The sequence below is a fragment of the Morone saxatilis genome, unplaced genomic scaffold (assembly GCF_004916995.1).
Source record: "Morone saxatilis isolate NCDOM2014 unplaced genomic scaffold, NCSU_SB_2.0 Contig1, whole genome shotgun sequence".
NCBI lineage: Eukaryota > Metazoa > Chordata > Actinopteri > Moronidae > Morone > Morone saxatilis.
Window position 1 is genome coordinate 13257740 of NW_023339651.1, and position 13511 is coordinate 13271250.

At 43.6% G+C, this 13511-nt stretch overlaps 2 protein-coding genes across 7 annotated transcripts in view; both read right to left on the reverse strand.

The window, feature by feature from the left end:
* LOC118332377 (protein KIAA0556) overlaps positions 1–8167 on the reverse strand; it is a 14685-nt gene extending 6518 nt beyond the window's left edge. For 2 of the 5 annotated variants that reach the window (XM_035667659.1, XM_035667634.1), the window contains exons 1-15: positions 8068–8167; positions 7400–7514; positions 6104–6186; positions 5661–5836; positions 5157–5269; positions 4941–5042; positions 4639–4788; positions 4166–4406; positions 3767–3898; positions 3402–3553; positions 3079–3185; positions 2697–2793; positions 2380–2589; positions 1842–1979; positions 290–1154 (exon numbers count right to left, since the gene is read on the reverse strand). In XM_035667659.1, coding sequence (XP_035523552.1) covers positions 290–1154; positions 1842–1979; positions 2380–2589; positions 2697–2793; positions 3079–3185; positions 3402–3553; positions 3767–3898; positions 4166–4406; positions 4639–4788; positions 4941–5042; positions 5157–5269; positions 5661–5836; positions 6104–6186; positions 7400–7411 — 2578 coding nt within the window. In that variant the 5' untranslated portion in view covers positions 7412–7514; positions 8068–8167. The other 3 variants (XM_035667650.1, XM_035667626.1, XM_035667642.1) reach the window with 2 other exon arrangements.
* A 244-nt stretch (positions 8168–8411) lies between these two features.
* The window catches only part of dcun1d3 (defective in cullin neddylation 1 domain containing 3), a 6807-nt gene continuing 1707 nt past the window's right edge, over positions 8412–13511 (reverse strand). For both annotated transcript variants that reach the window (XM_035665435.1, XM_035665426.1), the window contains 3 exons: positions 12843–12893; positions 12117–12673; positions 8412–10376 (listed from right to left, as the gene is read on the reverse strand). In XM_035665435.1, coding sequence (XP_035521328.1) covers positions 9833–10376; positions 12117–12562 — 990 coding nt within the window. In that variant the 5' untranslated portion in view covers positions 12563–12673; positions 12843–12893 and the 3' untranslated portion in view covers positions 8412–9832. The remainder of the gene's footprint in view (positions 10377–12116; positions 12674–12842; positions 12894–13511) is intronic.

Here is a 13511-nt window from a genome sequence, read left to right on the forward strand (position 1 = left end):
AAGTAAAGTAAAAGTCAATTTTAAGCCTTAAGCTAATGGTTATTTGGTTGAAGAATCCTGATATAAAATTAGTCTTTCTTCCTATTCCTTGTTTGGGAATTACTAGTACAGTTTAATAATACACTTATTATTATCAGAGATTATAATGCGGAATGCAGAGGTGTAACCTGACTGGTTAATAATAGGTGAAAGCACAAAAAGTACAAGAGAGAAATAATCACATATAAAAGGTGTCCCTGTGTGTGTAAGTATCATAACTTTAAACATGGGATGTAGTACCCTTTCCTACCTGTGTTTGACAGTACCGAAGCTCTGAGGTGCTGCTCCTCTGTCTGCCTACCAGTGACTGCCGTGTTTCGGAATGAGCTCCTGCGCCCGCTGATGGGCCTGTCTGGCTTTGGCTCCCCGAGCTCCTCCAGTAGGTCGCAGCTCAGGTCCAGGGAGTTAGCCTTACACTGACTCCCGTTCACTGTCCTCTCCATCCCCCTACACACTCGGCCTGGGTTACACGGCAGCTCCGGTAGCATTGAAGAGGACGAGGCAGTCGGAGATTTGGGTTCTGCAGAGTGCTGAGGCACCAGCCACCGGGGCCTCTCTCTGCTGGCCTCGCAGCCCTCTGGAGCTCCTCTGTTCAGGGGCTGCAGCCATTGCGGGGCCACCCGTGAGGAGGACGGCTGGGTGGTAACTGTCAGCTCCATTGGTGCAGGCTGCTCCACCTGCTGCCTGAGAGAGAGGGGCTGTTCTGATGCAGACAGGTCAAAAGAGTCTCTTTCTGTGGAGGAGTGACGAGCAGAGGATGAAACCCCCACTGGTGAAGGAGTAATGGGTGGTAGCAGTGAATGTGATTTCTCCTGCATCTCTATCATAGCCTGGCTGGCTGTGTCTGATGGCTGAGGATTAGAACTATGGTGTCGCTGGGTGTTGCTGCCGTCCCCACCCTTCCTGTCCTCATGGCACTGGGGGCTGGCACCCCGTAGATTGTGTCCTGAAGACACAGGGCTGGAAAACAAGGAGTCTGAGACTTGGAAATCCTGGAGGTCAATCGTGGTGCTGTAGTCAAAGACCTGGTTGCCGCAGCCCTTCTCCAGCTCACCTTCAAACACCAATGTGCTGTTAAGATACAGCTTTATATGCCGCGCACCAATATCAAGATCCTGAAAAACAAAACAGAGCTTCAGTCTAAATACAGTCATTTTCAAAAGTTTGCACACCATTTGACGTTTGGCACACAGTTGTCCTACAAAATGCTCTTACATGCAGAGTAAGTCCAGGCTAGCAGTAATTAGCATCCTAACAGACACCAAGTCATGGCTGCCATGAAGACATGGCTAAAGCCCAACTCAAATCTGCTCAATCCTCCAGACAGTAAACTACTTTAAACCCAAATTAACCTAAAACCTGTCTCCCACCAAATGCTCCTTACCTTCCAGGTTCAAGACATCAAGTGATTCTAGATAGCTGTAGTAACATAGAAAGAGCCTGGAACGGGGTCTTTGTACCCCTCTATGAAGAGCAGTGAGGTTGAGAGGCAGAAGCCCACGTTTCCCCTAACACTAATCCTCTGGGGCTAATCTCTCACTGTTCCACATTTGGACAAGCTGAGTGGCAGCTCAGCCGGCCACTGCTAAAAGAAAACCACACCCCTGACGTAACCACGGCGATACTGTCATCCCGTACAGTGACAACACACAAGCATGTTGGATTTACGAGCTCTGGCGATACCGACAGCTAAATGAATAATCTCTGAACTCAAGAGAGGGATGAATCAAAACATGTGGGAGGGATTACACTCGTGTTAAACAAATATTATTCTACATAAACAAAAATAAAAAAGCATTTACATTAAGGCTTCTGTTGTAGTTCCAGATTTTGATGCGAGATATTCCAAAATCTGCCGAGCGCTCCGTGTTCCTGATGATGAAGTAGAGCTGGATGGGTGGGTGGAACGGACACGTCCACATGTGACGCTCTTTGGTGGTCTGTTAAGACAAGAGAATAGATGAAATCCGCAAATACTCTGTCCGTGTAATTAATAACATTAATTATGGCTGCATTATATCCCATTTAGGCATTCAAGCTCCAGGCCCCTGTTTTTGTGAATGCTTGTTTACTGTCATGGCCTACTGGGACAATAAAATGGAACAGAGCCATAATTAATGCGACCAGTGCTTTTCCTGTTAGACAAGTCAAAATATCTGCTGTGAAAAAGGGATACTGTATTTTAATTTTATCCAAAGAAAATTGGCAAATATGATGAAGATGGAGAAATGCTTACAAAAACATCTAGCACAGGTTATACATAGCTAGATTATGATGTAGAAAGATTTGTATAGCAGAAATAATTCGAACAGGATGCTGAGGCAGGCAGCAATGACTCACCTTAACCTTTCCATTGACAAGCGCCCCCAGATTCCCAGGGTAGTCAGCGTTCCTGATGTCTAGGTCATGAGGCGATACATACAGCTTCTTGTTTCTGAGGCAGATGAACTGCAACTCAGTCAACCCAACCTGCAAAGCGTTCCCCCAGTTTGACAGGATCTCCATGGTAACATACAATGCAGGAGTGACCTCTGATGAGGAGTGCCTTGTCTGCAATGAGAACACAAAACATTCACAAGCGCTTCTGTACGCTTATGTCTCCATCACACCCGGCAGTATTGGTCATTCTGAACTGCGAGACGGCGTTACTGACTCACCGGCTGCTTGCTATAGTCTGTTTTGACACTCTGAGCAATGTTGTAGCTGGGCCCTGTTTCAAGTTTCTCCAAGGCTTTCAGCAGTTTCTGTTGTTGCCTGAACAGAAGAATGACACCCTCAGCTCTGCTGCTTTGTCGGTTGTCCCTGACCTTCATGTTAGTGGTGAGCGATGGCTGAGCACAGCTACACTGATAAATAATTGTTCAAGGTCGGAGGTTGTATACACCATAAATCTCCGTTAGTATTAGCTTCTATAAAACACTATAATGTTCATTCTAACACGGCAGGATGTACCGGATTACGAGATATCTTTCTATGCCTCTGAAGCCAGAAGGTATATACAGTATCGGGTTGTTTAAGAACCATATTGTTTCAACATACCTTTGGCCCATAAGCGTGATTCTTTGCATGGCCATAGTGACACTGTTATCATCTTTGTCGTGGCTCTTGTGGTGCACTAAGCCATTCATCATCTGGTGTCCCCTGCCCTGGATAAAAAGGTAGAAAAAAAGTAGAGTCAGAGATGCATAAGCTTTAGTGGAAGATTTTACATGTAAGCCAAATCCATAACAATCATGTTTGATTCATTATGGGCGGAGAGTGCAAAGAGATATCAGGCTGTAATCTGGGTCAGCATAAAAACAACTCTTAACAGTAAAGACGTTGACTAGAGGTGGGACATGTATAGTGTGTGGCAGGCAGACCGTGTTGCGGGTGAAGAGCTCAGGACTCTGCACAGGGTTGTTTTCTCTCTGGATGGCCTGGCGCACCATGCATGCCTTCTCCTCTGGGTCCCGCTCCTCAACTGAAGCCTTTCTGGCTGCTGACAGGGGCCTCTCCACTCGACTCCATGGCCCTAAAGCAAGTAGCACACATTTTTAATCATGCACCATGCTATCCAACAGATCTATCTACAGAAACCTAGGCCTGTTTCAAGAATTTTATTCCTAAATAGGAAATCTGCCATTTGTGGACTGTATACTTGAAATTGTAGAGTTTGTTAATCATGAATCATCAGTTAAGCACTGACTTCATTTAAAAAATAAAATAAAATAAAAAAAAGACTTACTCTGGCTATCCAAGCTGTCTTTGGAAGGTGGCCTATCTAATGTTTTGCTCTTCACCAACATAGGCTTGGTAGGTATAAAGCTGTCAATGTTCTCTTTCCTTTTGGCAGACAGAGAACGTTCAATCTTACGCCCTGGAATAATGGAGAACGTTTTCAGATTAGGAATATAATGTGATATTGAGAGTTTGTAGGCATAAAGGGTTAATGTCCTGCATCCAACGGGTTGAGTAACATAACACTTGAATTGGCACTGACAGCTAATATATTTGTCTATTCTTCACATGTACAGGTCAATGCTGATGAAGCAGATAAAAGGGAGATGGAACCACTCTGGACAATTAAGACTCACCCTAAAAATCAATAATACATTGACATATGAAAGTGGAGGCTGAAGCCTACCTTTAAGTGAGGGTCCAAAGTCTAGGACAATGAGGTTTGCTGAGTCAAGATGGCTATGGGAGCCGCTGGGCCGAGGGTTGGAGGAGGACTTGGAGGATGAGAGAGGCAGCCCCAATTCATCCAGACTCTCGGTGCTCTCCTCCCTCTCAATCTGCTCCTCCACCCACTCCTCGTCTGACTCCTCCCCTGCTGAGCCGCGGTTGCTCCGCCGCATGCTAACCTCCAGGCTTCGACGCAGAACCTAATTTACAAAGGTCAGCGTTTATGTATGCATCCATGCACACAGTCATCAAGTAAGCACAAACATACGGACATGAATGCTGACAGTTTAAGCGTTCCTTTGATTTGTGTGACTACCACAAAAAAAACTGTCATGAATTAACACCCAGGAGCATGAAATTAATTTAGATGATTCACTACATCTCAAGCCACCTTCACAAGATGAAATAGTACGTATTTCTTCTTCTGCTCACCTTCACTTCCTCAAGGTTGAGCAGTACCTTCTCACTGAGCTCCTGATTTGCTTGGCCCCCTTGGCTCTCAGGCCTGGAGCTGAAGGAGCGTGACACCTTGGAGGTGTCCCTCGGGGAGCAGGGACTACGAGGCGAGCGTGGACTAGAGCTCTGTATGAAAAAGGGTGATTAGATAAAGGGGAAATGGCAGAGATGGAGAGATGCTAAGTAGTACAGACAGATGCTCCTGACACATAGCCCCTCCCCTAGAAAAAACACCCACACACACAGGCTTAGCAGGCACTGTCATGTCTTCACTCTACCTCCATGACTACGCTTTCATAGGGCTCAAAATCCTCAGAGTAGTGCTTTTCTGGGGGGATCAGCAAACTTGGTCCTTCTTCTGTTCGAATTCTGACAGAATCCTGTGTAAGTGACAAAAGAGGAACATTTTAAGATATGTACTTTCATAGGAAATTATTTATTTTTTGATATAGCACAAACAAGGATTACAATATTAAGTAATTAGAAGCCTCTACCTGCACCCATTCTTTCCTCTGGACCTTTCCTGGGGCAGTGTGGCTCCTCTTCCTGTGGGTCTGCTCTAGATTACGGCTATCTTCAGTTAGCTGGTGGGCGCTTCTACAGACATCTGCAGATGAGTAAGAGCACAGACAGGAACATGAGCAGCTTGCAGCAGACTATTGCCTCAGAGGAGAAGGAACACACAGACGCATACGCAGATGGTCCATGGCACATAGAGGAAGACTGAAAAACTGGCTGCCAGCTACAACTGTCACTATCATTTATTCACTGGGACTGGGCGTGGGATTATGCCATGCAAACTACAAGCTGAGGAGTGGTGGCTATTAGCTGGTGTTCCATATGGTCCTTGGAATGACAGAAGGAACAAGAACAGAGCATGAGATGGTGTCTTTAATTTCAGTGTAAAAAATCCTACAACACAATGGAGAATTTAAAAAAAGTCTTATGTAAGAGTTTGTACTTGTCCGTAGGTTTATTTTGGTCTAGCAGTAGCATACCTGCTGTACGTGCAGGCCTCCAAGCAGATGGGGAGGTGACAGACTTGTGGTTGGAGCTCTTGGGCTGATTCCTGCTGGCTTCAGCATTGGCTCCGTTAAGATAAATGGAAAAACCTTGTTCAAGCTGTTCCAACTCAATCTCCCTGGGGTCTTTGATTTTAAGGCGCTTTAGGATCCTGAAGAGCAAAGAAAACTCGTAACTACCTCCACAATTACGAATGAAAATCTGACAAACAGTGTATCACAGGTTTGAGAGTCACTTTTTCATTTTTGATCTATTCCAACCTCCACTCTTCCACATGCCACACAATAATTCTGTGTATCTCAAAGCGAGGAACCAATCAGTGCTCCTATTAGGCAGCACTGAAAGTCATGGAGGAGTTGTGCATCTCCGCTGTGAAATCCAATCTGTTTCTCCCCAGCAGCATGTGCACACACTTCACCTGTTTTTGTGCTGGAGGGCGATTAAATATTCATCCAGAGTGTCATCCACAGCAAGCTTCTCTCCTTGGCACGTCTTACTCTCCTTCAAGAACACGAGCATGAGTACACACACACACGTGATGCAGAGTCAGAAAAGCTGTTTGACAATACTCCTCATTGCTGCACAGATATTCACATCCACAGACTACAATCAATCTCAACTTCATTCTTTGCGTCACAAAACGTAAGCAAACAACTCGCTCCTCCCGTCTTGAATGAATAAAGCATCAATATGGCTTCATGCAATGTGGAAAAAAACATTCAGCTGGTGTCAGTCGTGACGGTAATGTGATGTAAAAATTGGGGAAACATTTGAGCCCTTAATGAGAACTGATTGTCACTTTAACACAGTTGCAAATCTTAAAATTGTTGGAGTCCGGGTGTATTCATCTGTGAAGTCTATAATAACACAGCATTTGTCTCGCAATGTTTGGTTAACTCTAAACGCCTGCACACTTTCAATTTTGAGATGAAGTGGCAGAACAGTGATCACAGCAAAAAAACAAACAAAGCACTGCTGAAAAATATGCATTAACTACTGACTCAGCATGGACCAAGGTCCCCGAGGAATAAATCCAACAGTTATGAATACATGGCTTGTCAAATTCAGGCTCTTCTTCAAAAGTTGGTCCTGCCCTTCATTCATTAGGTGTGAGTAACAGAGGGAGCGGAACAAGAGCCATCACATCCTGCAATGATGTGTCTATGCATAATACATAACGCACAGCCATTTCAAATAAACTAGAGCTGACAATACGTCAGTTTACGTCAAAAACCAATGATCCATCACTTGAAATGTCATGTATACTTAGAGAATGAAGAAACAACTGATCATCTGTGTTTAAAACTAAAGCCACTTTTAGCAAGGTTTGGATTGTAAAAACACTGTTTTGGAAGGAGCATCAGTTGTCCACATGACAGTCATCTAAAGCTCATGCCTTTTTTATATTTTTATATATAAATCAACATGCAAGACGAGCAAAGAAATCACAAAGCCCTTACTCGGTTTCTACAAGTCAACTAGGCTACAGCATCTGTCAGTGCCAGAAGAGAAGCAAAGAAATGTAAAGGAAGAACAGAGAGTACTTGTTAGTGACAAGAGAAACAGAGACACAGCTGAGGCGCTGCTGTAAAACATGGCATGCATTGTTGCGATAAATGCACTGAAAGAATCAGAGAGCTTTCTGTCGGTGTCAAGAAAAATGACAACTACTGACAGCGCAGATGAGTCGTTTAATACAGCGATGTTTGCTTACCTCGTTATCCATCGTGTGGCTGCAGATGCTGTTCACATTACCCTCTACCAAACTGTGGAGAGGGGCGATGAGTCTTGAAAAATACCATTGAAATCTGTGTTGTGTTGGATTTCCTCTGCAGAGGGAACACAGACGAGAACCCCAAGGTTACCTGTGACATGAAGCCTCAATTACCTCGAATTCACTTGGTTTAAAATGTCGCCCCACCCGCTGGACGATTCAGCAAAACAAATACACAATAATTCCCGATATTTTCCAAACCGGACGTAACCTAATCTCATCTTCAGCAGATTTCTCGTCAAAACTCGTCTGAAACAGCTTTTGCAAGGAGGGGGGGGTTACCAGATGTGCGGTAACGTTTCTCCATTGCCTTGTTGTGAAATCACTTACATGGTAGCCATTTGTGACTATGTTCACACGACTATCTAGCCCTTTTAACTCCCAGTACCACTGCGGGTTTACGGTGTATCGCACACATTAACTCCCGGGGTTATCCAGAGGCGACGTTAGCAACAACAGCTCCGTTAGCACTGACGCTAACAACAAACTGAAAGCTAGCGTTAGCATTTTATCTACTTAAACATTAAATAACACAAAAACTGGCTTTCGCTCTCTTGCACAGCCTTTACTCGGGTTGCGTTTAATATTGTAAAAAAAAAAAGACTTACTGTCCCTGTAAAACAGTGCTTTGTTAGCCATTAGCTTTGAAATGAACGAGTTTCTCTGTTTTCTCATGTGCCCAGTGTTGGTTGGTAACCAGGATAGCTGTCCACCAATGGAGAGAGACACATCGGGGTGAGACACGCCCCCAGCCTGTCTGCTCTCTGCCAGCTGCTCCAACATCCGTACAAAGCCTCCACAAAACCCTGTGCTGCAACAAAAAAACCTACTCTTGTTGGAGCACTGAAGACAGCATTCTGCAGGCATGTCATTCAGCATGGCTTGGCACGAGGTTACAAAGAAATAAAGAGATATTGGAAGTAATCTCACACAGATTTCCCATGCTCAACAGTCAAAAGTTCAACACTGTTTTTATTTATTATAAATCAATACATTTTATATAAAAAAAAAAGGACAAAGGGGGTCTGAAATAAAATCATTGTAGATGTAAACCAAATAGCTCAGGTTATGGCCACCACACTGGACCCATATCACAGACTCTTGATTAGCCAGAATGTCTAGTTAACACTCATCATTCATTCATCCCAAATCACCCTAGGCTATACTTAAGATCAATCTACAGTTTTTAAAATGGAAATAATGTGGCTGACATTAATCTCTCTGCAAAGCATTGCAAGTATAGCAACTAAGCATGCCATTGGTTTTTGTGCAATCCATTACAACCATCACCAGCAGCATTCGACATTATTTGTGAAGTGCGCACACATTTTTTAAATTTATTTAAATATAGTAGTTCAAGGATGTGAAGACTCTTAAACCCCTGCAGGTAAACAATAGAAGATTTGTGTGGCGCCCAGTGTAACGGTCCTGAATGTAACGCAGGTTTAGGCATCTTCTGTCGAGAAATGACCTAGACCTAGCTTTAGCCGATTTCTTGAAAATAGGTGGACATCAAAATGGTACATGCTCGAGGTCAAAGGGGAGCACAGCCAGCTGCTTAAACAAGCTAAGCCCCTCACTGCACTAGTAGCACTCAAAAACACTCAACGCAGAAGATAGGGTGGGTCTGTTAACATGAAAAGCAAATTGGATTTTAAAATGGATGTTACCACTTTGTATCATTTAAAAAAATAAAATGCCCTTGTGACAGAATTGAAATCCATTACTGTTTGCCGTGTAATTACAGGCAAACAGTTGTGAAGGCAATACAAGTGCAACCAATTCATCCTCACAGCACTGCAAGAGTAAAGCATACAATCTAACTACATTAGTCCAATAAAAATGATTTCACTGACTCCTGACCCTTGTGGTAAATGGCATGTTTTGGTAGTAAGAAATTAATTGTAGACCAGTTGTGCCAAATTTCCCTTCTTCATTATTAACAATTTCCTCGTACAAAACATATCAGCAGTGTTACCAGATCAAAATGAACTGTCTAAATGATAACTGTGGGGAACGGTTATGGCTTTCTGTTGCCTGTTTTTAAAACCTTTCCTGGGCTGTGTCTGCTGGGTTATGGTAGGAAGGTGTGGGTTAAAATGGACCACATGTCCAATTACTAAAAACACTCTTGGGAGGAGAGAAAAGTAAAACAATAACTTAAATAGAAGTGCTTAAAACATAACAGTTCTTAGAGCCCTTTCAGAAACCAAAAAAATAAGGTTGCAAAGCAGGAATCCCACCCCAACAGAAAAGGAGAGCGAAATGAACAGCTGTAATGGTAATACTAATATTCATCCAATGATTCACAGATGTACAGTTCACACGTAGGTCATATCCTTCCCTTCCTTACAAATAGTTCTTGTTTTCTGGTCAGTGGCCCCCCCACGTCTGTGAGCCGCGGCTTCCCTCTGTTTCAAGTCTATCTGTGGTGGGAGAACACTCTGTCTCAGTACACCTCCCCTCTTCCTCCGTTGCCATCCGTTCCTGTTCCTCCTCTCTTTTCCTGCGCTCCAACTCCCACTCCACGAAGGTGTCAAAGAGGCTGGGCCAGGCCTCGTCCTCGCTGTAGTTGCTCAGGTCAGGCCCAATAGCCTGGGTGAAGTTGAGGAACATGTTCCACGTGTCCCTTGAGATACCCCGAATACCTGAGGGGTTCTCCCCCAGGAAGTCCAGCCAGTGCTCCAGGATCGAGGGTGTGTCCTGGGTGAAAACCAGGCGCCACAGGGCGATGGCGATTTCGCGCTGCAGCGAGCGTTGGCCCTCCTCAGCGTCCAGACCAAACTGGAAGGTGAACCGGTATAAGTCCTTGAAGTTCTCCTCACCCTGGGCGTCCAACAGCATGCAGGGGAAACGTGAGCAGATACCCTCGAGGCTGTCTGCCTGGATGGCCTTGCAGCCATCAACAAACTCCTTCCTGGTGAAACAAAGTAAACGGAACCCAAAATCAGAATAATACTGGACAATTTCACGCAAAAGCAAAGAGCATACTCAAAGCCAAATTAACAGCACCAGCTAACTAATAGGTAAATGTACTGAGAGCTACAATAAAACGTTATAACGTTATCTAATGCAAACAAAAGAGCCCTGACACGGGTAACATCACTGTAAACAGAATACATTTACATTCAGTGCACTGAAAAGTTCTTTCTCTCAATGTAACATTGACAAACATGATTTCACTTCAGTGCTGAGGGCCTCAACACGGGCAGATATACAACATAATAGGCTTTCAAAGTCAAATGTAATATAAACAGCTTCAGTAAGCATTAGTTGACAATGAAACATGTTGGTAACCAGAGTGTGGTGTTGTCCAAAGCCTCTGGATAGAAAAGTGCTGAGTTAAAAATCTGAGAGGGGGAGCAGTGACAAGTGACCTGGCCAGCAGGCAGCCCTATTCATCTCCAACACTAACAGCAAAGTGGTAGTGCACAGCAGGATGCACTTCCTGTGTGCCCCCTACCTGACAGTGGGAAACTGTGTGTGTGTCTGTGTGTTGTTGACCTGCCGAACACGGAGTGTTTGAGGTGGGATGGATGGTACCACTGCACAGTAAAAGACTGAAGACTTTTAAGTGTAGTTATCAGGCATGAAGCTAATTATTAGTGGCACAAGATATTTTGGTTGGCAGTATCAGGTAATAGTTGTCTGAAAACCTGTTATCAATATCAGAAACCATATTTTTTTTTTTACACCAGATAGGATGAACTCCCGATTTGTCTGTTAATTTTAAGTACCTATATGTGCACGATTGATTCTAAATATACATTATTCTTCCAGTTTTAAAGTCATTCATGTTTCTTTGAATTTAAAAAAAAAAAAAAAAAAGCTTGGAGCACAGTGTTCAGTCAGGATTACAGGTTCTCACTGACCTGAAACTGTACATAGTGCTAGTCATGTGGTGGTGTGCCAATAGTCTGTCTTTATAACAAGCATGTGATTGCCCTTTCATTGCCTACATGAAAACGAGTAAAGCAAATCTACTTCCAGAAATATGTTCTTAGCCAATACCTTCACATTTGTACACATTGTTAAATAATGTCAGTGTGGAACTTTGTGGCAGGAGGATTTGGACTGCCTTTCCTTTAATCCCCTGCATAAAACAAGATACTCAAGTTCAATTTTAGTTTTCAGCCAAAAGCAACACTTCAGAGGTGTGGTGCACCTGGAAAATGGCACAAAAAAAACGGACTTATCCAGTTGCGCTGAGGAGTTTTTGTAGTTGGTGTACATGGTCTGACATGGATCAGGCTGTATGTAACTAATTATCAAAAACTGATTATAATAATATAATAATAATGTTGGCACTTTAGGTAACATAGTTGACAGCATGTTACAGAGAAAGAGGACTGGTTTCAAGAACAGGCCTTTTTACATCACACGTTTAAGATTTTATGGGGAATATCGCTTTTTTTGTATTTTCATCTTCATTAGATAGATTTACAGTGAAACCGGAAGAAAGACGTATAAGAAATGCAACATGAGTTTAAAGATACTTGAAAACAGCCTCTTATTTGCTGAATCAGGGCAGGTACTAATGAGTGTGTTTTAGTCATCTCTGATTACTTGCTATGGCCGATTACTGTGCAGCTAGTTTGTCCTGATTAACAAATACCAGTTACAACAACACACCCCATTCCCTTCAACTGCGCCTTACCTGGTAAACTTGCACATGGTAGCTGCTTGAAACTTCCAGGCAAGAACAAGTACACGAAACTCTGCTGGGTCCACACACAGGTCATTACAAAACATTTCCATGCCTTCCTCCAAGATGGCGTCTTCATGCTCGTCCTTGTAGCAGCAGAACAGCTCATTAATGCGCACTATTGACAGCCCGTCTCCATCCAGACACTCGTCCTTGCGTGGTTCGCCCATCACTGCAGGGATGACCGGGGTCTCCACTGTAACCTCCAATGCCTTCGTGCCATTCGACAGCTCGCTGGTGGCTTTGCTACACGGGGCGCCGGGCTCTTCTTTGTGGCCCCCACCGCCACCAGCGCTGCTTCCCTTCTTGTGGTGGGACTTGGAGCCGCTCTCCTTGTCTCCACTCTTACTCCCGAGTGAGGACGTCGGATTCTTACACTTCGTGACACACTGGCCCATGTCTTCCTCCCTGGTCCCTCGTCTGTCTTTCCTCCACACCTTCAGTCCCCGTCCGAACCACCTAGACGCCTCTGCTCTGGCCTGGCAAGACGTCTCAACATACCCTCAGGCCTGAGGTGAAGAACAATTTAAAAATGTTAATTGCCATAGAGTGCAAGTCTAAACTGAGTCAGTCTAGCTCACATTTAAAAAGGTCAAGATCCACATTTCTGTGGCTTTTAGCAGAAGGAAATCAAACCACAGGGATTTTTGAACATTGAATGTCAAGAAGTTAAGTCACCTGTGCCAAATCTGCCACAATCCAGGTCTTACACTGCCAGACTTAAGAACCCTGAAAAAATAAAGACCAGAGAAAAAAGTCTGTATGTATACATTACATACAATGCAGATTACCATAGAAACCTTTACAAACAATATTAAAGACATCAGTGGTAACCATAGAAACCTACTGCGGTAGAATTAGTTTGGTGTTACACAGAGCCACTACCTTACTTTATTACACTTTCTTTTTAGCTTTATTGTGGTACGTTTTATTTCATGATAATGTTACGTACTGTTTACCAGCAGTAAAGGCAGTAGCAACATGGACTTAATAACGCTATTATTCTCAACCTTCAGCAGCAGACATTCAATGTAAAGCACTTTCCGCTTTGGGGTTAAGAAAAACTGAGAAACATGATTACTGGTCATGTGTGCCCAGGTTTTTTTTAAAAAGCTATATAAGCAGTGTACATAAACAAAAGATAAGGGGAATAATGTCACACTTAAAAGTAACATAGCTGTAGGGACTCTCATAGTTTCCATTATTCCCAATAATCAGGGCCACTGTTGTAACTGAGGTTGTGACTGGCCACCACAATAACTTAATGACATCAAATACTTCTAAACTGGTCAAATCACTAACAAAACATATGTAAAAGCATCCTCCTCCTACCCAATTAATCTCAAA